The sequence below is a fragment of the Erythrolamprus reginae genome, chromosome 1 (assembly GCF_031021105.1).
Source record: "Erythrolamprus reginae isolate rEryReg1 chromosome 1, rEryReg1.hap1, whole genome shotgun sequence".
Taxonomy (NCBI): domain Eukaryota; kingdom Metazoa; phylum Chordata; class Lepidosauria; order Squamata; family Dipsadidae; genus Erythrolamprus; species Erythrolamprus reginae.
The window spans coordinates 170,013,864-170,036,318 of record NC_091950.1 but is presented as its reverse complement, the minus strand read 5'-3'; the positions used below and the strand labels follow the sequence as shown (position 1 = coordinate 170,036,318).

General features: G+C 38.0%; 1 protein-coding gene across 1 annotated transcript in view; it reads left to right on the top strand.

Moving 5' to 3' along the window:
- The window catches only part of LRP1B (LDL receptor related protein 1B), a 1,143,506-nt gene that overhangs the window by 813,850 nt on the left and 307,201 nt on the right, over positions 1-22,455 (top strand). Inside the window, exons 15-18 of the mRNA XM_070731453.1 lie at positions 2,310-2,432; positions 5,594-5,734; positions 12,682-12,807; positions 17,259-17,375. Coding sequence (XP_070587554.1) covers positions 2,310-2,432; positions 5,594-5,734; positions 12,682-12,807; positions 17,259-17,375 — 507 coding nt within the window. The remainder of the gene's footprint in view (positions 1-2,309; positions 2,433-5,593; positions 5,735-12,681; positions 12,808-17,258; positions 17,376-22,455) is intronic.

Here is a 22,455-nt window from a genome sequence, read left to right as displayed (position 1 = left end):
AACCTGATTAGCTAAGACATGAGTAGCCAACAAGTGGGAAATTGAGGTGTTTTGATTGGTTGTCAGTTTCACAGCTTGTCTATTAAAGGAGCCATGAAATGCTAAGTTCTGTTCTGTTCTCTCGTTATTGCCTGTGATGCTAAAGTGTTAAATAAAGCATTCCTGTTCAGATTTTTGTCTTGCCTCTCTTCCTGTCAGTTCCATTGCCTCTGATTTAACAGTAATGGTACATAAATGTATATGAAAACACAATCAGTACTGCCTAAGAACTATTATGAAGCTTCTGAAGTCATATTGATTCTAAGGCTAAGTAATAAAGTTGAATCAATATGGATATACCTAGCAGCTGTGCTTCACACTAATAGTCAATGGTGAACAGAACAATCTAAATTAAAGCTTATTGACACAGTGCTGAATAGCTAAATACTTAAGCTAAATAGCATTATGGAGCATGTGAATATCTAAGGTCTTCCTAACATATGGTTTGTGGAATTAATTGGGGAAGGGCCAAAACAATGAGAAAGGCTTTCAATCAGGTTTAGCTATTCTGTCAAACTAATATTAGAAATGTTTCTGAACTTTCACTGATGCTCTTGAAGTGTTCTTTCTCAGGAGAAAAAAAGAAAAACATTATTGGATTTGGCCTGAATGTTGTGGCTTGGATGTATGAAAGATTGTTCTTCAAAATCCTTAGCTGTTCTAGGAACAGAACAGAAACATCAATTTTAATCTCCAAAGTAGATTCAAGTAGAATTTAGTTAAAACACTAGCAACATATAGTACATTTAAAAAAACACAACACAACCATCGATGTTGTTAGCATTTCTGTATATATTTCTGCACTATAACTCTCATCAAAGGTAGGCAATAATGCATTGCATTTTTCATGTGTCACTACATATTTAAAAAGTCAATTCTCCCCCATTCATTTTCAAATTTCCTATCATATTTAAAGTGATAAAAATGTGAACCAAGAATGTAAATAAATCTGCGGTGTATTCCATTTTCCTTGATGTTTGTTTGTTTGTGTTGTGGTTAGCTCTGGCCCAGCTCCTGCCTCAGGGAATGTGGAAGTGGATGCAGGGGAAACTTCAACATGTCATAGGCCTGTGTTATTGCCGATAGAGTCAGTTTAGAGTTTAGTTTCCTCGGGAGTGACTTGGAAGAGGGGAGCTTGGCACACAGCTCAGGCAGTCAATCTCCATTATCTTCCATTGATTCGGATGAAGATGTCTTGGACCCACGCAAGTGCAGAATTATGCGTTTGAAGAGACCAAGTAAGGACATATTACAGGAGATAAGAGAGGCCACCTGTGTTTTGGTGGGGCTCCAGTAATTAGGGCTGCTGCTATAAATAGCAGCGTGTGGGTTTGGCCATTGTGAAAGTGTATCTGATTGCAGTTCTTCAGGAATCGTGTGTTGCTGTTTTCTGGACTTTGTTGATTTTTCACGCCTTTGAAACCAAAGCAGAGCAACGTGTGTGTGTGTGTCTCACTTCATTGGAAGAAGAAGGGGTGTGAAGTTTCTTCATAGCTGCTAGCTAAGTACTTAATGACTGCTTAAGGGAAATTGTACAGACTACCTGGTTGTTTTGGGACGAGTGCTCTTTGCAATACAAAAAGAGTGATTAGTTTATTTTTAATTTTGTGATAAAGAACATTGTTTTGAATTTTCAAACGTGTGTGTGTCTGAAATTTGTACCCTTGAATTTTCGGGAGGCTCCTACCAGAGAGCCCGTCAGAATAGTTTGTTTGTTCGTTCATTCATTCATACATTCATTCATTCATTCATTCATTCATTCATTCATTCATTCATTCATTCATTCAGTTGTTCATGCTATATGATGATATGCTTGCATCAATTCATCTTTGGAAATGTCTCAACAGCTGCAGGTAGAAGAGGGGGAGTGTATTGAGAACCTGTGAATTTGATCTTCTTGCTTAATCATCCTGTTAGTGATTCCACTTAAATCTCCATGTAAACCAACCTCCTTGCCCTGTCCTATTGGTCCTAATAACAAAATTAAGTTAGATTTGTTTGTCTGTTTTTTAAAAAAGAAATACATTTGTACGAAATATAATAGGTTTTCTGATCATGGACAGAGAGAAATGTTGAGGTGTAAATAAAATAAATAAGTTTATTCATAGAGTGTTTCCCTGTGGATTAGAAGTGTAAAAGATAAGATTGTAGGAAAGTGCATCGATCCAAACAGTATGCCTGTAGAGAATTTTCTCATATATTTGTACCCAGCTTTTCATCGTGTTGCTTGAGATATTTTTTATTAAAGGTTGCTTTTTCTTTAATTCCAGGTGACAACGCATGCCGTATTAATAATGGAGGATGCAGTACCCTATGTTTAGCAATACCTGGAGGCAGAATGTGTGCTTGTGCTGATAATCATCATTTGGAGGAAAACAGTACAACCTGCATGTGTATGATCTTCATGAGAAAATTTTGTATTTCACCTTTAGGAAAGATAGTCAGAGTAATAAAATGTAGCATTAAAAAGGGAAAGATTCACAAACATCAAGCTGATAAAAAGCCCAGCATTTTGCATTAAGCAGCTTTCATTCACTCAGGAATTCATATGATGTAAAGGAAATCCTTCTGAGAAATGTAATAGAAATTCAAAATGACAATTACTTAATTACTTATACTTGAGAAATTCCCATGTGTATAAAACAACTTTCCCCCCCAAAGAATCTTTTAAAAAAGAATAGTGGAAGGCTGAAAAAGCTTTCTTCCTCTGCTTATAACATCACCCACAATCCTTTTATTTATTTATTTATTTATTTATTCATTCATTCATTCATTCATTCATTCATTTATTTATTTACTTACTTACTTATTTGCTTATTTACTTGTTTGTTTATTTATTTATTTATTATGTCAAGTACGTATTTGTAATATACATAGATATAACATTGCTTATATACATAAGATGGGTACTGATAAGAGGGAACATTAGGGCAGGAATACTAGGCACACTGGTGTGCTTATGGACACTGGTCAGTAAACACACTGGTCAGTAAGCACACTGGTGTGCTTACTGACTTCTTAGGAATTGGGTGAGGTCAACAATGGACAGCCTAAGGGTAAAGTTTTGGGGGTTCTGATTCTGCTCATTTCCAGCATTCTTCCACTCATAATGAAAAGGTAAAAAGGATTTATTTATTTATTATTTATTTATTTAATTTGTATGCCGCCCCTCTCCATAGACTTGGGGCGGCATATAGACATAGAAATGCAACTGTGCCACCAGCCAGCATTGTGCAAAAACATCCTAGGCACTGCCTCTATTTTCCCATTAAGTAATAGCAATTAACCTAGGAGACTCCCCAAGTTGTGAACCTCATGCTTTAAGTCAAATACAGAAAGGCACAACAGAACCAACAAAACTGTGATGGGTGAACCCCACCTTACTGGATACTGTACACGCTGTAATATGAAAGGAAGGATTAAATTACTTCAATGGTAATTTATTAGATAATTTGACCTAAAAGGTGATAATCAGTAATGCTTTCATTTCCATTTCCGTTTCCCTTTGCTTTCACCTTGCCTTGCCTATGAAAAGCTAAAGTTGACAGTGTGTCCTCCAGAGCTGGATTTAAACAGAATTAATTATGAAATCATCAGGCTAGAAAGTGGAATACAGTGAGCTCTTACTCCTATCTCAAAGTCAAAGTCATTCTGGGCAAATTAATCTCCAGCCCTAGGAAGGAAGTAGTAAAATGCCAAACTGTAGGAATTTATCCAGGCAGTTGCCTGGAGTGAAAAATGATTTGAAGGAATCCTTTTCTTCTTTCTTTATTTTTTACACAATAGAGAGGCCATATTGAGACTGTTTCTCTCTTGGCTTGTAAGTATGTTGCGAAGAAAAAAATATATTAATGTCTAAATGTTGACACACTCATTTCGTTGATTCTTGCTAACTTCTCTTTATGGTGTAAGTTTTTCAGTCATCATTAGTTGGACTCAGTAAGATCCAAAAATTGCTTTTTAGATATATTTTTTAAGTTTCTTAAGGTTTTTCTTCCTATATATATTTTAAATAGGTAGTTGAAGTGTCCTCCCTTCACTTTAGATGCAATCTTTTCGGCATCCTGCTGGTAAATGCTCAGTTCCATCCAATCTCATTGACTATTCCAAACTAAGAGATTATAGCAGGGGTTTCAAGGCCATGGGCTGGATGGATCATGTGCAGGCCACCACCCCCAGTTCCGCAAAGGGAAAAAAACATAATATACCACCCGATGGCAACATGACACCTCAAGTTTGACACCCATGGATTACAGGGTCATAAAAAGGGAGTTTGTTTGGGATACAATCTTCCCAATACCTTTAAAGTTCCATGTAATTTGTGCATATGAAAAAAAATTTAATAAACATACCTATCATTTTAGCCCCTTCGATTTTATGTTCAGCTGACCTATATAGTTAAACTATATACAGTAGTCCCTCACCTATCGCTGGTGTTACGTTCCAGACCCGGCCGCGATAGGTGAAATCCGCGATGGGGAATTTATCGACTGATAGTACTTATTTAAGTATTTATATTGTAATTGTTTGGTAAGTTTTCATTGTTTTAAGTGTTTATAAACCCTTCCCATACTCTTACAAAATTTTAGATATATTTTTTTTAAAAAACCTGCCAATCGAGTTCCGCAGGCTGTTTAAATCTGCCGATCGACTTCCTCAGAAACCCGCAAACCAGCGAAGATCCGCGAATGATTTTTCTCATTAATATTTTTTGAAAACCCGTGATGAAGTGAAGCCACAGTAGGTGAAGCGGGATATAGCGAGGGACTACTGTATATAGTTAAATGGTGGAGAATGAAAGGATTTATAACCCTTGCAGACAGCTTGTCATTTCCATTCTTTAGTGAGTTGTTAAGGCCACCTGGAGGTTTATCTATGTGATATACTGAAGTAATTCTGTATAATCCTTTAAGAAAATAGCAATAGTTTGACAAAAGCTTAACCTAATAGATAAATGTTACCAAATGCAGGTAGTCCTCAACTCATGACCATAAACGAAGTCCAAAATGTATGTTGCTAAATAAAAAGTTTATTAAGTTTTGTCCCATTTTGTGACTTTTCTTGCCACATTTCTCAAGTGAATCACTGCAGTTATTAAATTAGTAATGTGGTTGTTAAGTGAATCTGGCTTCCCCATTGATTTTACTTGTCAGAAGATTGCAAAAGTTAATCACATGATCTGGATACTGCAACCATCATAAATGTGATTTAAGCATTGAAAGGCAAATGATGTGACCATCGGGATGATGCAGCAGTCTTAAGTGTGAAAAATTGTCATAAATCAATTTTTAAAGTACCATTACAACTTCGAATGGTCACAAAGCAAACTGTTGTAAGTCAAGGACTACCTTAAAATAAACAAATAATTAAAAGCAAAACAAAAAATATAGCACGGGAAACAATTAAATAAATCATCTATATGTGCATCTAGGGACCATCAAATAGAATTATTTTAAATTTGGAATATTTACTAAGGAAATATTTAAAAATCTTCATTGCAAAAAATAATAATAGGCTTCTATTAACAATAATATTTGTATCTTTGTCCCTGTAGTTAATTCTGAAGAAGTATTACCTAAGTTATGCAAAGTGGATGAATTTCAGTGCAGGAACAAGCGCTGTATCCAGGACGGCTGGCGATGTGATGGTGATAATGATTGCCTGGATGGATCTGATGAGCATTCAGACATTTGTTGTAAGTATCTGAGAATAATATGATCTATAGTTTCTGTTTGTTTCAGCTGTTGTTATAAGAGTTTAGATATAATGTATTCAAAAAATGTAAACATCTAAAGGGAATGAAAATAAAATAAGCATAAAAATGAATCATGTAATTATTTGCATTAGCTTTATATTGTACTGGAAGAGCACTGCTTCAGAACATAAATAATGCCAATGATTTAAAAATCTAATGTGTTTGCTTTGATCAAATGCCCTCTGACCTTGTTTTGTTGCTGGGCTAGATGCAAATGAAGATAATCAATTTAAATATATTGAGGATACAGTTATTTGCAGAAAGTTGTTAAATACTTGAATGCTTCTCGGTAATATTTTAAGAAGTCTGAAAAATAGACATCATAATCATAATACAAACAATAGTATTGTGTTTTTCAGATGTTTCAGAAATGGCAATTATAGTACTTACTGTAATACATAACAGCAACAATGTGCAGCATCTATGTTTTATGAACTTTTAAACTCTTTACAACTTTTTAAAAAGTTATGATGTGAAGAGATAGTGAAGTTATGTGTTATGTATAGCAGAGGTCCCCAACCTTTTTTGCACCAGGGACCGGCTTTCAGCTAGACCAGTTTTCCATGGCCCGGTGGGGGGGGGAGCTAGCTGTCAGCGGCGCCGTAAAAGGGGCGATCAAGAGAGGAATGGGTGAATGAATGGACGGAGGGTGGGAAGGAAGGAAGGAAAGAGGGAAGGTACAGGAACAGAAGAAGGGTGCAAAGAAGCAAAGAAAGGTGTGAAAGGGGAGAGTAAGAGAGGAAGGAGTGAAAGAAGGGAATGAGGGAGGAAAGAAGGGAGGAAGGAAAAGGAAAGCAAGAAATGGAGGGAGGAAAGGAAGGGAGGAAAGGAAGGAAGGAAGGAAGAAAGAAGGAAAGAGGGAAGGTACAGGAACAGAGGAAGGAAGCAAGGAAACTTATGAAAGGGGAGAGTAAGAGAGGAAGGACTGGAGGGAGGGAGGGAAGAAGATAGGAAGGAGAAAGAAAAGAAATAGAGGAAGGAAAGGTAAAAGAGAGAAAAAAAGAGCAAGAAAGAAAGAGAAAGAAAGAAAGAAAGAAAGAAAGGCAACTTCAAAGAAAGGCTCACTGAGCATCTCTCACTCTCTCTCTCTTTCTATCCCTCTTTCTTTCTCTTCCTTTCTCTCTCTCCTCTTCCTTTATCTCCTCTTTCTCTCCCCCCTCTCTCCCCCTTTCCCTCTCTCTTTCTCTCTCCCTCTCTTGCTATCTCTCCCCCCTTTCCCTCTCTTTCTCCCTCTCTTTCTCTCTCTCCCCCCTCTCTCTCTCTCTCTCCCCCTCTTTCTCTCTCTTCTTCTCACTTTCTCTCTCTTGTTTTCTTTCTGTCTCTTTTGCTTTCTCTCTCTCTCACTCTTTCTCTCTTGTTTTGTTTCCCACGCTCTTTCTCTCTCTTGTTCTCTCTCTCTTGCTATCTCTTTCTCTCCCCCCCTTTCTCTCACTCTCTCTTTCTCACTTTCTCTCTATCTTGCTGTCTGTTGCTTTCACTCACTCTCGTTCTCTCTCCGTTCTTCTCAGCGGTGACGCGCGCACGCCCTGCCCGCCTCACATTTGCCGAGAGGACTTTCGCCCCGGGCTCTCAGCAAGGGGGTTTGCATGAGAGGCGGGGCCGGCGGAAGGTGATATTCAATGTCGGGGGCGCACGGGCGGTTTTGCGCGCGCTCCCTATCTCCCTGCTAGCCCAGTCGGAATACGTATTCAAAATAAGAAAAGCCTTTGCCGGCGAAGGCTTTTCTTATTTTGAATACAGTATTCCGACTGGGCTAGCAGGGAGATAGGGAGCGCGCGCAAAACCGCCCGTGCGCCCCCGACATTGAATATCACCTTCCGCCGGCCCCGCCTCTCATGCAGCCCCCTTGCTGAGAGCCCGGGGCGAAAGTCCTCTCGGCAAATGTGAGGCGGGCAGGGCGTGCGTTCCGGGTGCGGGAGGAGCTGCGGTGAAAGGCAGGAGGTGGCAGAGGAGCAGAGGGGGCAAATCGGGCGGGCGGTGGGCAGCGCGGAAAGGCCGAGGGGGCCCTGGCGCCGCGGACCGGCTGAAAACCCCCAACGGCCCGGTCCCGGTCCGCGGACCGGCGGTTGGAGACCCCTGATGTATAGGACCTACAGTACAGTGATCCCTCGATCATCGCGAGGGTTCCGTTCCAGGACCCCTCGCGATGATCGATTTTTTGCGAAGTAGCGGTGCGGAAGTAAAAACACCATCTGCGCATGCGCAGATGGTGTTTTTACTTCCACCGCCGCCTGCCCTTCGCCCGCCCACCCCGTTGCTCGCGCCTGGGGTTTCCCCGCGCGCGTGCCGCCCGCCCGCCCACGTCGTTGCTGGGGCCGCTTCCCAGCTGGGAAGCAGAGCTGGGATGTCCCCAAGCTCGCGCGCGTTGCTGGGGCGGCTTCCCAGCTGGGAAGCGGAGCTGGGATGTCCCCAAGCTCGCGCGCGTTGCTGAGGCGGCTTCCCAGCTGGGAAGCGGAGCTGGGGTTTCCCCAAGCGCGCGCGCACCGCCCGCCCACGCCGTTGCTGGGGCCGCTTTCCAGCTGGGAAGCGGAGCTGGGGTTTCCCCGCGCGTGCCGCCTGCCCGCCCACGCCGTTGCTCGCGCCGCCGCTGGGGTCTTACCGGGGCAAGAGCGGGAAGACCCAGGGAAGCTGCCCAGCAGCTTATCTGCCCGGCGGGAAACTCCACCATCTACGCATGCGTGGCCATAGAAAAAAAGGCACGCATGCGCAGATGGTCTTGTTTACTTCCGGGTTGAAAACTCGCGATATAGCGTTTCGCAATACTCGAGATCGCGAAACTCGAGGGATCACTGTATATCAATCTTTCCCAGGAGTTCAAATATACATTTTTAGTACCTACTCCATGGGAGGGTGGAGGAATCTGCAAACACTTTAACACAAAAGTATTCATCTCCTTTCTCAACCCTTTCAAACATGCATTTAAAAGTTGCTTGTGATGCCTAATATTTTGTCTCAGTGGCTTAGGGATATTATGTGGGTTCTTTTGTTACTTTTATGGGAAAATGTTTTTAAAATGCTTTTAAGTTTAAATTTAATTGAAATTAAATATTTTAAAATACCATCCATCCATACTTCTACAGTCCAAATAAAATCCCAATGTCAGGTAGGTCAGCAATATCTCATTCACTCTTAGCATACAACTGGATGTCAATAATGTAGAGGATGGTATCTTAGCATAGAAATGGTGGTAATTCCACTCTAGAAATTGTTCCCTTATCTAGTTAATGTGATTATCTGACTGAGAAAGTTCAAGCCTATGTAGAATAACAGTGGAAATAGTACATCGCCCAGTTGATGGTCATTTGTGTGAGCTCTCTTGGGTTGATTTCCAGTGTTGTCCTCAGTTCTTGAGGAAGTTACACTTAGTGGTCTTGTTGACTCTATATAACACTAAGTATTCAGATAACCATTTTTGCAGGATTGAGATGTAGTCAATCTAGGCTATGCTCACATGAGCCTTTCTAGATTTGAGTTTTAGGTGACTGCTCTATCTGTGAGCAACTGGTGTTTTGATCTTCTATTGTTGTCTCAATGTCTTTATGAGCCATATGTTCTTGTAACTTGGTGACTATGAAGTGTGATAGACCTTTTGATGTTGCGAGGAGGCAAATTATTGATTGGTCATTGGATGGAGTTGATCCCTTGTGGAGGTCTTTGAGGTTCAATGTGGTCCTTCCATGTATTAATTAGTCTGGGTGGGAGACTGCTACTAGCAGCTAATTCATCTTTGATGTAAGGCATCCATGTCTAAGTTATTTTAGCCAGTAGATATTATTTATTTGTTTATTTGTTTATTTGTTTATTTACTTGTTTATTTACTTGATTATTTACTTGATTATTTATTTATTTACTTGATTATTTATTTACTTGATTATTTATTGTTTGTTTGTTTGTTTGTTTGTGCATGCATGTATGTATGTATTTGTCAAGCTTAACAGATATAGGTATAAACATGATTATGAATAAAGGAAATGGATACAAATAAATGGGAACAGTTGGCACTTTGGTGCGTTTATGCACACCCCTTACAGTTGTTGAGTTTAGCATTGTTAGTTTCTACATTGTTTTCCCCAAAATAAGACATCGCCTCATAATAAACCCAATCACGCTTTTGAGTGCATGACAATAAGACCAAGCACTTACAGTATTTCAGGATTGAAAAAACAACAAAACAGGATCTTATTTTCGGAGATATATGGTAGTTGATCCAATCCTAGATTAGTAACAGCACTGTACAGGGTTGCATGTATGGGTTCAGTTGTACATTTGTTTAGGGTCCAATTAATAAGAGGTCGATTGAGGTCTCCAAGAAAGATAAGAGGATGTGGGCATGAGGCTGCCCACACTAATATTGAAGTGAGTTTGTTCGCATGTATGAGGTTGTAATCAGAGTCTCTGCAACAGAGCAAGAAATGTGGTATTTAAGGACAGCTTGCAGACAATGGTCTTGGGAACAGTGAGCTCCTGTGTGACTTTTTTTAAAAGATTTAGGGACTTTTTATAGAAGATAGCAACATTACTTCTTCTACAGATGATGTGATCAGACTGCTAAATATGATAGTCTCTTATTGGTGAAATGGAGCCTGGGAGGGATGCATTCAGCCATGTCTCGCAGACAAATATAATGTCAAATATAGCCATATTTAGTAAGAGAAGGAATTCAGGCATTATTTGTTTCTAACATTACGTAGCTTGCATTTAAAGTCTTAGTGGTGGATATTGAGGAAGTTAGGGGTGTGCATGCCTAGTTTTGGATGATGGGGAGGTGATTGTTGGGACATGGGTTGAAGGTCTTACTTTTGATACAGTAAGCATGGTAGTCAATGTCTCTTCTTGGTGTTATTGGCTTTTAAGTTCTGAGTGGAGTTCACAGGAGTGGGCACATTGTATAATGGATAGGTCAGGTCATGAGCAAAGTTTGTTATGGTTGGTGTTGGTTTTAGCGATTGAGTTTTTTGCAAATATGAAGTGGCAGTTGCTAGACTCATTCTTGCAAACAATTCTGGAAAAGCGTGGGGACACCAATCTGTTGCTGTTCATGAACTTAGGGCCATTAGGGGAAATTTGCATGATTTCATCAGGGGAAATGATTGATATATGGGAGTTGCTGATAATGTTGCAAACCTTAGCAATACAGTAGTCCCTCACCTATCGCTGGTGTTACGTTCCAGACCTGGCCGCAATAGGTGAAATCCGCGATGCGGAATTTATCGACTGATAGTACTTATTCAAGTATTTATATTGTAATTGTTTGGTAAGTTTTCATTGTTTTAAGTGTTTATAAACCCTTCCCACACAGTATTTATTTTAGATACAGTATTTAAATACAGTATTTACAATTTTAGATATATATATATTTTTTTTTAAAACTGCCGATCGATTTCCTCAGAAACCCGCGATGAAGTGAAGCTGCAGTAGGTGAAGCGCGGTATAGCGAGGGACTACTTTATCATCAGATTCATTGGTGTTTTCTAGACCAAGTAAAATAGCTTTTGGATGTTTCTGTTCACGTTCGATGGCAATCTTGATTTGAGTATGGAGATATTATCTGCTGGGTTGGTGATTAGTTGCAGTCGTGAAAGTGGTTGTTGGGTTGTGATAGGAGTTTGAGCTGTTGGATATTCACTTTTCTGCTTCTAAATGTGCTTATAAATATGCTTCTAAAAATGTTTCAATTGAGTTAATGGATGTTAGTTGTGTTTCTATAGTGTCTACCCTATCAAGCAGAACAATAAATTTGTCCAGTTTGGGTATACACGAATGGACAGAGATAAAGAAATGTAGCTGAGGATGTTTGTAGGAAATTGGCTATGTGTTTGGTTACTCCCAAACATGTGTGATGGGCATACTTGTCACATAGATAGCATTTCATAAAATTGTCGTTTTCATTTATTGGTTCTGTACATTTAGAGGATGTACAGGAGTCACTTTGGTTATCATTGGTAGAGATATCTTTTTATTTTCCTTTTTTTGAGGGGTTGCTTGTTAGTGGAGTGTTTGGAGTTTTTGCCTGTCATGGTAGATTTGTTGTGTAGATATATAATTAAGTATTTCTTATTTGTTCTTATGATTACTTCTTATAATTCAACTAATGTTGAATTAGTTAATCTGTTACTTGCTGGAATGGATTAATTAATCTCTTATTTGCTGGTAATCAGTGCCACACTAATCAATAACACTAACTAGTCAATATGATAGGCAATCGATTAATTAATGCTGCACTTATCATGGTAATTATTAATCAATTAGTAATTGGTATGTTTTCTTAGCCTGATAGCTAATGCTGAGCCTTTTAAAGCCATCTATAGCACTTCATCTATAGTAGGTATTGTTGTGAGGGCTTTATTGGCATCTTCTAGCATACTATCTGATGGCATTTCTGTACTGAGAGATTGTGTGTGTGTGTGTGTGTGTGTGTGTGTGTGTGTGTGTGTGTGTAGAAAGAGAGAGAGAGAAACGTAGGGGGGGCAGGGAGAGAGAAGTTTTGATTGGAAGATAGTAAAGCATTTAAATGAAGAATGAAAGCATTAGTGAAAAATTAGATTAGCGTGACCAGAGGAAGAGATCAAAAATATAAATCATCCATAGAGGATCAATACCATCCAACACAAGGTTAAGCATAAGTAAATCTTTTGTGGACTTAAAATTTTACATATTACCAGTAACCTAAAGCTTCTGTCCTTTGTTTTATTTGTTTTTGGGACTCCTCATAGTAAGAGATAATTTCTTTTATTCCTAGTTTCATGGTTTGCTCTAAGATTTAAAAAATGAAAATGGTAAACATTTATTGTCTCTTTTTTCCAAGGTATACAATTTATTATGAGACATATTTACAGTGGATTGTAATGGTTGTTGCTAAATATAAAAGGTATTATTATGTCTTCCAGTTAATCATAGTTGTCCTGACAATCAATTTAAATGCCATAATAACCGATGCATCCCTAAGAGATGGCTTTGTGATGGAGCAAATGATTGTGGTAACAATGAAGATGAATCAAATGAGACTTGTGCAGGTAAAGACAAACAATAAAACAAATCAAGCACATTTCCTGATGATTATATTTGATCTTAAGCCTCTATTGAGTATGCTCGGATATAAAATTTTGTTCTGAAATAAATCAAGCTATTACTGGTTACCATCAATTTTAAATAAAACAAGCCTGTTTCTAATATGGGTGCTGTTTTAATTAATCTTGTTAATTGGCTCAATTTTACTAAGTAATTTCATCTGTCCATATGGACTAACTCATTATTGGTCTAGTAGAAGCATATGCTTTTCTCTCTTCCTCACTCCTTCTGAAGTTTGACATTTAGGTATGTTGTGAGATACAGTTATGAGTCAGGTGATAGATTAATTGCCATGTAAAGTTTTGGTAATGAAAAAAACTAATTATTATTAACTACATTCTCTCTGTACGGCACATTTCAATTTGGCAACTCTGCAGAATAACATGCACAGGCAAGAGATTTCTAGGCTAGAGATGGTGGTTATGGAAACACTCAGTAATTGGTTGGCCTCATGGGAAGGATGGAAAGAAAAAAATATGGATTGTAACAAAATATAATTTTAAAAGAAAGCCAGTTTGGTTAAGGTATTAAGCTAGAAACTGGGAGAATATGAGTTGTAGCCAGGTACCAAGCTAGCTGGGTGACATTGGACCCAGTCACTCTCAGCCCTTGGAAGAAACAAGGGCAAAACCATTTCTGAAAAAACTTGCCAAGAAAACTGCAGGATTTTCTTGGCAAGGTTTTTGAATAGTCCATGTAGTTTCCAGAAGTCAAAACTGATTTAAAGGCATTATTATTATTTTAAAAGAGGGAAAATGGAATGGAAGACTGAATGTTGAACCGTTACCATGACACATCTGTCAAGTCTTACCTAAGAGCTAAATTAAACTGTATAAAACCAGGAGATCTTGCATGATCCTTGCTCAGAGAAACTTGAGAGTATTTCCTAATCAGTGCCAATGAGATGGCATAACTCATTGTGTCCTTATGAGGGAATGCAATGGCACAGTGCCATAATGACAGTAGAACTGCTGGCCAGAGCTGGTCTACACTCCAGCAGTTTGAGCCAAACTCTGTGAGATGAAGTGAGCTCCCGTCTACCCATCAGTTTGACAGCATGCAATACTGCAAGTAGATAAATGGGTACCACTTTAGTGGGGAAAACCTATCTGTATTCATGCATGTAGGAAGGGGAAGCCAGCACTGGACCTGGCCAGAATTGAGGCAATAACACAAGGCAAAGTCAAACAGGTAAAGGAGCCCAGAAGAGCCAGCAACCTGAGTGCCACTGGTCAGCTGGTGTAAGCTAGCTTGCTCCCACTCCCATAGTGCACCCAGGATAGGCATGCAAGGGCTGAACAGAATGAACTAGCAATTTAGGGCTGCATTGTGTCTAACATTTGTAAATTTCCCTAACATTGTATGCAGGGAACGGCAGGAACGGTGTTCTATTGGTGGAAATGGAGTGCGTAGGCTTGCTCCATTGTCGCCGGGTGTGTATGCACCATGCACGCGCAACCGGCACAATTCCGATAAAAATTACTGGATTTTTTTGTTTCTGCGCATGCTCAGAAGCAAAGAAATCTGCAATTTTTGCCCAAACCTGCTACTTGTGGTAGCACGCGGGGGTGGCATGGATGATGTGGCAGGGATGGTATGGTGGGAGCGGCGTGGTGGGGGTGGCTCTGTCAGTTCACCACCCCCCCACTGCCACTAGCGGCCTGTCAGCTCTGTTGCGAACGGTAGCTCCATCGGCTTGCCCCTCCACCGCGCCGCAAGCCCACGCTGCCCCCACGGCACAACCACAAGCAATCCTTACCTTGTTTTGCCAGTTGTGTCAGATTGACCAGCAGTTCTTCTGTCTATTTTCCAGGTGTTTTTCCATATGTGCAGAAGCAAAAACCCAGAAATCGTGCACGTGTTTTTGCGCGAGATTAGTCTTCTGTGCATGTGCAGAAGCTGAAACTTGTGGTGGTTAGGCACCGTTCCTAGCACGGGCACGCACACGCACTCCTGGACCGTCCTGGTAGGGCCAGGAATGGTAGCCCGCCACTGATCGTATGACATATGTTAGATCAATCAGTCAATCAATCAGTCAATCAATCAATCAATCATGCAAGCAAACAAGCGAAGACCTATTATGGTTTCCATTCAATTTTTTTTTTATTGTATGTGCTCTCAGGCAGTAAATCTCGCTATTCCCTGAATTCTTTCTTACCACCATTTAGCATCTTCATTGTTGATGAGAGGATTTTTATTTTAATTTTAATATTATTAAGACTAGATAATTGGGATATAATCTTAAACTTCCTCTTGCTTTTTTGTTCAAGAAATAAGAGAGTCAGACTTGTTAATTAAGATTTTTTAGTTCCTTCTAATTATCATATAATTATAAATTGTAAAATTGGATCTTGGAAAGTATCTAGTTCTAGTGCTATCCATCAGATAGCCATGTACCATTTCTTTAAATATTTTCATTGAAGTACATTCCTTTGTTTTCTGAGGCAGATTCTTCCCTTGTTGAATAATTCTAACTGTTATAAAAAGTTTCATGATTTACTACCAAAAACAAAATCCCTTGTTTCTTGTCATGCATTCTGGAACAACTCTGAACAATTCTATTCTGGCAGTTCCTATTTTTGAAGGCAATTATCATATCTCTCCGCAGTCTTTTTTTTTCCCCCAGTAGGCTACATACTGGGGAAATCTGAAAACTGTTTCGTTTATAAGCTTTAACCTCTTTATCTTCTTGGTTGCTCTTCACTGTACCAGTTCCAGTTTATCAATATCCTTCCTGAATTATGATATTGAGAAGTGGATGCAATCTACTAGGCACTGCATGAACAATAGCAACAGAGGGAAACATTAAGAGTTTTGCTTTTAACATTATATTTCTGTTGATTCAGTACAAAAGTTTATTTGCTTTTTTTGCAGTTACACTCATCTCATAATTTAACTTGTGCTTCACTGCTGTCCAGTGTAGTTCCTTTCATATACTCATGTGCGTGACATTTCTCACCCAAGTAAAGGGCTTTACATTTCTTCCCTCTTAAAAATATATTTCATGATTTTTTACTCATTGTTCCACTTTGATATTCAGTGCTAAGGCAGACATTCCCACCAGAGACCTGACAATTATTTAAGGGTTCCTCAAGGATATAAAGATTTTTGAAAAAGCCACTCTAATGTACTTTATATCCCACCAATTTTGTATCATATAAAAATATCTCCTTTTTCTGTAGGAAAAATGTCAAGCTGATCTTTCTATATACACTTTATTTCTGATTCACTTTTATTACTTTAGTATATTTATAGTACTGTGTGTGTGTGTCTATACCAGCGGTGGGTTGCTCTTGTTTTGGACCAGAACTGAGAAGTGATAGCCCTGGTGGTGGGAGGCCCTACCCACCTGCCCGGAGCACTCCTGTGCATGCACAGAAGCATTGCACACATGCAGACTGGTAGTAAAATCATTTACAACCCACTATTGTGTGTACATATACATATACAGTACAGTTACATATAGAATAGAATAGAATAGAATTTTATTGGCCAAGTGTGATTGGACACACAAGGAATTTGTCTTGGTGCATATGCTCTCATCGTACATAAAATAAAATATAAATTTGTCAAGAATCATGTGGTACAACACTTAATGATTGTCATAGGGGTCAAATAAGCAATGAAGAAGCAATATTTATAAAAATCTTAGGATATACGCAACAAGTTACAGTCATACAGTCAACATGGGAGGAAATGGGTGATAGGAATGATGAGAAAAACTAGTAGAATAGAAGTGCAAATTTAGTAGAAAGTCTGACAGTGTTGAGGGAATTATTTGTTTAGTACAGTGTTTAGTAGATACATACATACATGCACATATATATTTGTTTTCGTAGATTTTCACGGGTATATGTATGTAGATTGTTCTGAGTTCGGGTTTTGCCCCGTGTAATATTTTGCATGTCTATGCGACGTTTCGGTGAATGTGATTTCACCAAAATGTCGCATAGACATGCAAAATATTACACGGGGCAAAGCCCGAACTATTCAATCATGTCTGATTGTCAAAGACTGCCTGTACAAATCTTTGTCCTTTCTTCTGGGAAGACTTTTTGTTTTGTTTTGCTTTTTAAAAAAATATGGTTTGTCATTGCCTTCTTTCTAAATCTGAGAAAAGGTGACCACTACACCAAATTGGCTCTTCATATAGAGACATTGAGAAAGAGGAAGAAAGGAAGAAAAAGTGGTTAAATTTCCAAAGTGACATTTTAATGTTGACATTTTAATAAATCTTCTATTTTTTTTTACAATTCTCTTATTCAGTATATGAATAATGTATGTATGTATGTATGTATGGATGGATGGATAGATATACATATATAAAATGTGAGTGGCTCAAGGATATTTTATTTAACTTCCATTCTGTAATTTTAATATCAATTTATCATTCAAGCAAGAGTATGTCAAGTAGACCAGTTTTCCTGTGGGAATGGACGCTGTATTCCACATTCATGGTTGTGTGATCAAGAGGATGATTGTGGTGATCAGTCAGATGAAACTGCAACTTGTGGTAAGTTAAATCACAGACTTTATAAATAGAATATTTGATTCATATAAGAAATTAATATGCAATTTGATAGTGCTCATGACAGATTATGTATTCCTAGCTCTTCTGTTGTCTTACATATTAAACAACAACTCTAAGAATGAGTATTATGCTCCCATTATTTAGAAAATAGATGATTAGATAACTAGGTTACATGCATTCTTTCATCAAATAAATACTACAATTATCCTGACTAAATTCAGTATTATTCATCTGTTTCTTGGACACACCAAGTCCTTGACAAACTATATAAATTAAACACTTGAGATATAAAAAGAATTTTATTCAAAATAAATTAAAGTAATTTTATATTACTGAGGAGAAATCATTTGAAAAACTTTCTATTTCTCTCTTTAAAACAACAACAAATAACAACAACCAAAAGGATAATGTCTGTTCTTGCACATGTACTTATATCTTCCTTTCATTAATTAGTTTAGCAAAATAATAAATAAAATGAGTAAGCTGGGAGAGGAAATTATTAGAAATAATTCATTTTAGCAAATGATGGCAATGTTTGGGAATTAGGGAAGAAGGGATAAAGTGTCCTAAAATGAATCTAGAAGTACAGGAACGTTTCAAAACACAATAAAAACTTGTATTCTGTTGTTAGCAAGAATTTCATTTGACAAGAATAAAGAGTCACAGTTGCAGAGAGGAGAAGGATGAAGAAAAGGAAAAAAAGATATTTAATCTTTAGAAAAAGATTAGAAATCTATTACTGCCAATAAATGTTATAAAAAGTTTGTGAAATAAAGCTAAATAAAATTACTAATACTAAATAAAGTGGCTCTTGATGAATAAAGGAAGTGAAATCTGGAAATTGCCGCTGCTGCCAAATCCTAGAAAGAGTTTATGTCTGTAAAGCTAAGGAATTATGATTCTATGTTATGATTTCTGTACTATATAAATTTGTACTGCATGTAGATCTTGCTAGAAATCAATATACTTCTATAAATTTTTGTGACTACAACTGCCTCTGGCATGAAAACTAGACTACTCTGGCTTCTGCAATGTGACCATTTTATAGTTGTTAACCACACATGGGGTTTGTTAATCTTTTCTCCTTAGCAAGCTCAGCTGCACTGACTTCACTAGGAAAGAAATATTGATATGAGTTGAAATATGTGTGAAAAACAACCTATCTTCCATAACTCTATCACCGCAAAATATCTAAGGTGTTTCATAAACCATACATGTCCGTGGCCACTCTACTACAATGAAACCACATATTAATTCAACTGTTATAATTGTTATTTTGATGCAGAAGTCTACACTCTTTTTAGTTCTTTCTTTGTTCTACCTCATCTGGTCTCTTATAGGCACATGCTGACAGCCAAGACATGACTATTGGTTTATCTCTAATGGTAGAAAAGCTAGTGTGGTTCCTCTCTTGACATCTATAAGATTAATAGAAATTCTTAACTTGGCTTCTTAGCTTTTTATGGGAAAATGATTGACTATTCTTAATGACAATCTCGATTAAGTCCCCTTCATATTTGTCGTCTATCCTCAAAAAAATCTAAACTTACTAAGGTGGTATAAAGTTTCTGAGTTGAATGACGAATGAAAAACAATGCTACTGTGGCCATAAAATCTATCTACACCTCTAATTTAGAGAGAGATAAACAACAGGATTAAAAGGATTATAAACACTGCTAAATGGTCTTTTATCCTTTTTAAGTTGACATGGGTTTTTATCAGCTACACTGCATCAAACCTTGTGAAAAGTGGCAATTAAGCCACATGGTCTTTATACATTTTGAAAATCATATAATTGTTCTGATGCACCATCTTTTTGAGGCTCCTTCTATTAAAAGCTAAGCATTCTCCCTCTCTCTCTTTCTCTCTCATGTACATACATACATACATACACACACACACACACACACACACACATGCACAGACTTAGCAAGTCTGGGTAGCTCACAGCAATCACATAAATTACAATAAATAAAACATTAAATCATAGCAAATCTCTCTACCTTGCTAAAGACCTGAGTGAAAAGCTGTCTTCTAAGCAGGGGCAGAGCCATCTAGATCTTGGAGGGAACTTTATTTCATAAGTCAGAAAAGCACATTTCTGGACTCCCTATAGATAATTTTGTTTAATCAAGGGAACCTGAAGCAGCCCAAACTTGCAGTAGCAAATTGGAGATAGGAGAAACTCAAGTACAGTGATTCTACGCCACACATAGATTTATATGTAACAACTAGCCTTGTATTCCAGCCAGAAGCAAAGTGGAAGCCAGTGCAGCTTGCAAAACTGATATGCCATTAATGCTGATGTTGCTGCCTTCTCTTTCTGTTCTTTCCATTAGGGAACCATCACCATCGCCACATACTGTACATTATGCCTTATCAAATTAGCCTTGGTTTATTAATAGAACAGAAAAATCTAAATGCTATCCATGCATAAGTGATAACTGTGCTTTTGACATTTTTAAAAATGAAACATGTCATAAGTGATAATATTGCTTTTTGTGGCCTGCTGTTGGACTATATTAATCCTTTCCCCTCTTAAGTTTTTTTTAATTATTTTATTTTCTAGTCTTATTTTTCTCCCCTCTCTATTACACACAATAAAAGCTTTCTTTCCCTAGTTGCTGAGGTATTTCCTTTGGGGCTTATCATTCTGTATAGTCCTCAGAATATTTTAAATATACTTTAAAGGGAAATATATGTAGCTGAAGACTGACATGAGAGGTCTTTATAACACTAGCACTAATGCTGTAATGAAACCTCTGCAAGAAAACAACCAAGTTCAGAGAGCACCAAGAGTCCCCTTAAAGACACTTTAATTAAGCAACAAATACTTTTATTTATTTATGTATTTTGTGAACTGTGTATTTGAAATAAACATAGATATAACATTGTTTATTATATATATAAGATGGATACTGATAAGAGGGAACAATTAGACAGGGATGGTAGACACACTGGTGCCTAATAAAGCAGACCAGCGTGTTCCAAAGCAAACTGCCAAACTCAGGCATAATATATTTGTTTTCAAGAATGTTTCTAGCTTCCACATAGAAAACAGAAATATTAAATATATGTATTTTTTTTTACAAAAACACAAATGGGGGCAGAGAGGGGGGCAAGGAGGGGGAGGGAAGACAGGATGGTTGCCAGGGAGTTCTGTAGCCCTAGGTCTCATTGAGGAGAAGCTGAATAAATGGAATCAAAGCAGAAGTCAAAGTCAATAGACAAACTAGAAGATAAGCCTGAAGAGAAAAAGAGAAGGAGCATCTGAGAAAACTAGGAGGGAGGGAGAGAAAAGAAAAAAAAAAGTGTTTCTTTTTTCCCCTCAGACATGGCATGAGGAAAAAGTTTACCTCAGAGGAAGCAAGTAGAAAAGGTGAACAAAAAACTAAACAAAATGGTGACACACAGAAGTAGAAATGAGGAATCCATCTGAGATAGATGTATTTAAGTCTGTAGAAAAATAAGTTTGGCTTGGTAAAGAATGACAGATGTAAAATAAAGTAATTGCGATTACAGAAATATAGAAAATTTCAATTCCCAACATTAGAGGTGCTCAAAGGTTTTGACATGCACTGTGGATTGTAGAAGACAAAGATGAGAATATTGTAAAGCTGGACTTTCAAGAATATAGTGTAAATATAGATAAAAAGCTTACAGCAGATAGCTAAATTACTTGTTTAATGAAGATTAATTTCTCAATTAATAGAATGTGTGTGTGTGTGTGTTTCCTTTATAAAAAGTTTTTTGTAAGCTTTCCCTTTGTTAAATAAAAGCCTCTCCTCCGCGTGCCAAATTTCAAAATTGACATTTTGTCAAATGTACCAGTATTTTAATTCTAAAAGTATATTTTTGAATATCTATGGTAACCAAAGTCAATATTTGTGACATTTCCAAATATAGTAAATTTGTATTACATAAATATTTCATATATTAAATCAGTCTACCATAAATGTTTTTGAAAATTAATCGTTTTTCTGTAGAAGATGACCTTTTAACAGTTTTAATAACCGACACTGGATATTGTTTACTGTTTTGTTTTTCTTCAATTATAGTTAAATTAATGCAGAATATCTAAGCATATTCTATTTTCTATTGTCTGTTTTCCTGAAAAATACCATATTTGCCATATTAACTTTATTTTGAGACAAATATACATTACAGTGTGTTCTTAATTTAAGCATTAGGGTGATAGGTGACCAGTTATAAATCAGAGATGTTATTTTAGGGCATACTAAACATTTCAACTTTCAATTTCCAACATTAAAGATGCTCAAAAGTTGTGACATGCCTTGGGGATTATAAGGGCATTTTGGTTATTTTAATATAATTTAGATGTACTTGGTAAGTAACTAAATAAATATCTTTTTAACCTTGTTTGTTTCATTTGCCATACCTCACTCTAAGTCTCACTTCCCAAAGACTTTAACTTCCTCATCTTTCTCTAGGGCAGTGATGGTGAGCCTTTTTTTCCTCAGGTGCCGAAAGCACATGTGTGTACACTATTGTGCATGCACAAGTGCCCACACCCATATTTCAATGCCTGGAGAAGGCAAAAATGGCCTCCACCCCCCCCCCCCCCAGGAGACCGTCTGGAAGCTAGAAACAGCCAACTTCTGGTCTGCTTGGTAGGCCTATTTTTTGCCTTCCCGAGGCTCAAGAAGCTTCCCTGGAGCCTCGGAAGAGTGAAAACGCCCTGCCCCACTCACCAGAGGCTCCAGAAGCTGAAATCGCCCTCCCAGAGCCTCCATGTGAGCCAAAAATCAGCTGTCCGGCACATACATGCATGCTGGAGTTGAGCTAGTGCAACTAAAGGGCCGCCGGGGGGCAGGGGAAGATGTTTCCATGCTCCCCAGGCATTGAATTATGGGTGTGGGCACTTGCACATGCATGATGGCATGCGCTCATGCTCTTTCGGCACCTGAGGAAAAAAAGGTTCACCATCACTGTTTTAAGGTATAAACTGGTCTAGGGAAATAAGATTGTTTCTTAGATAATTTAAAAACTGTTTGTAACCAATTAGCATGACACAGAAATCCAAATCCCAAAGATGAAACTG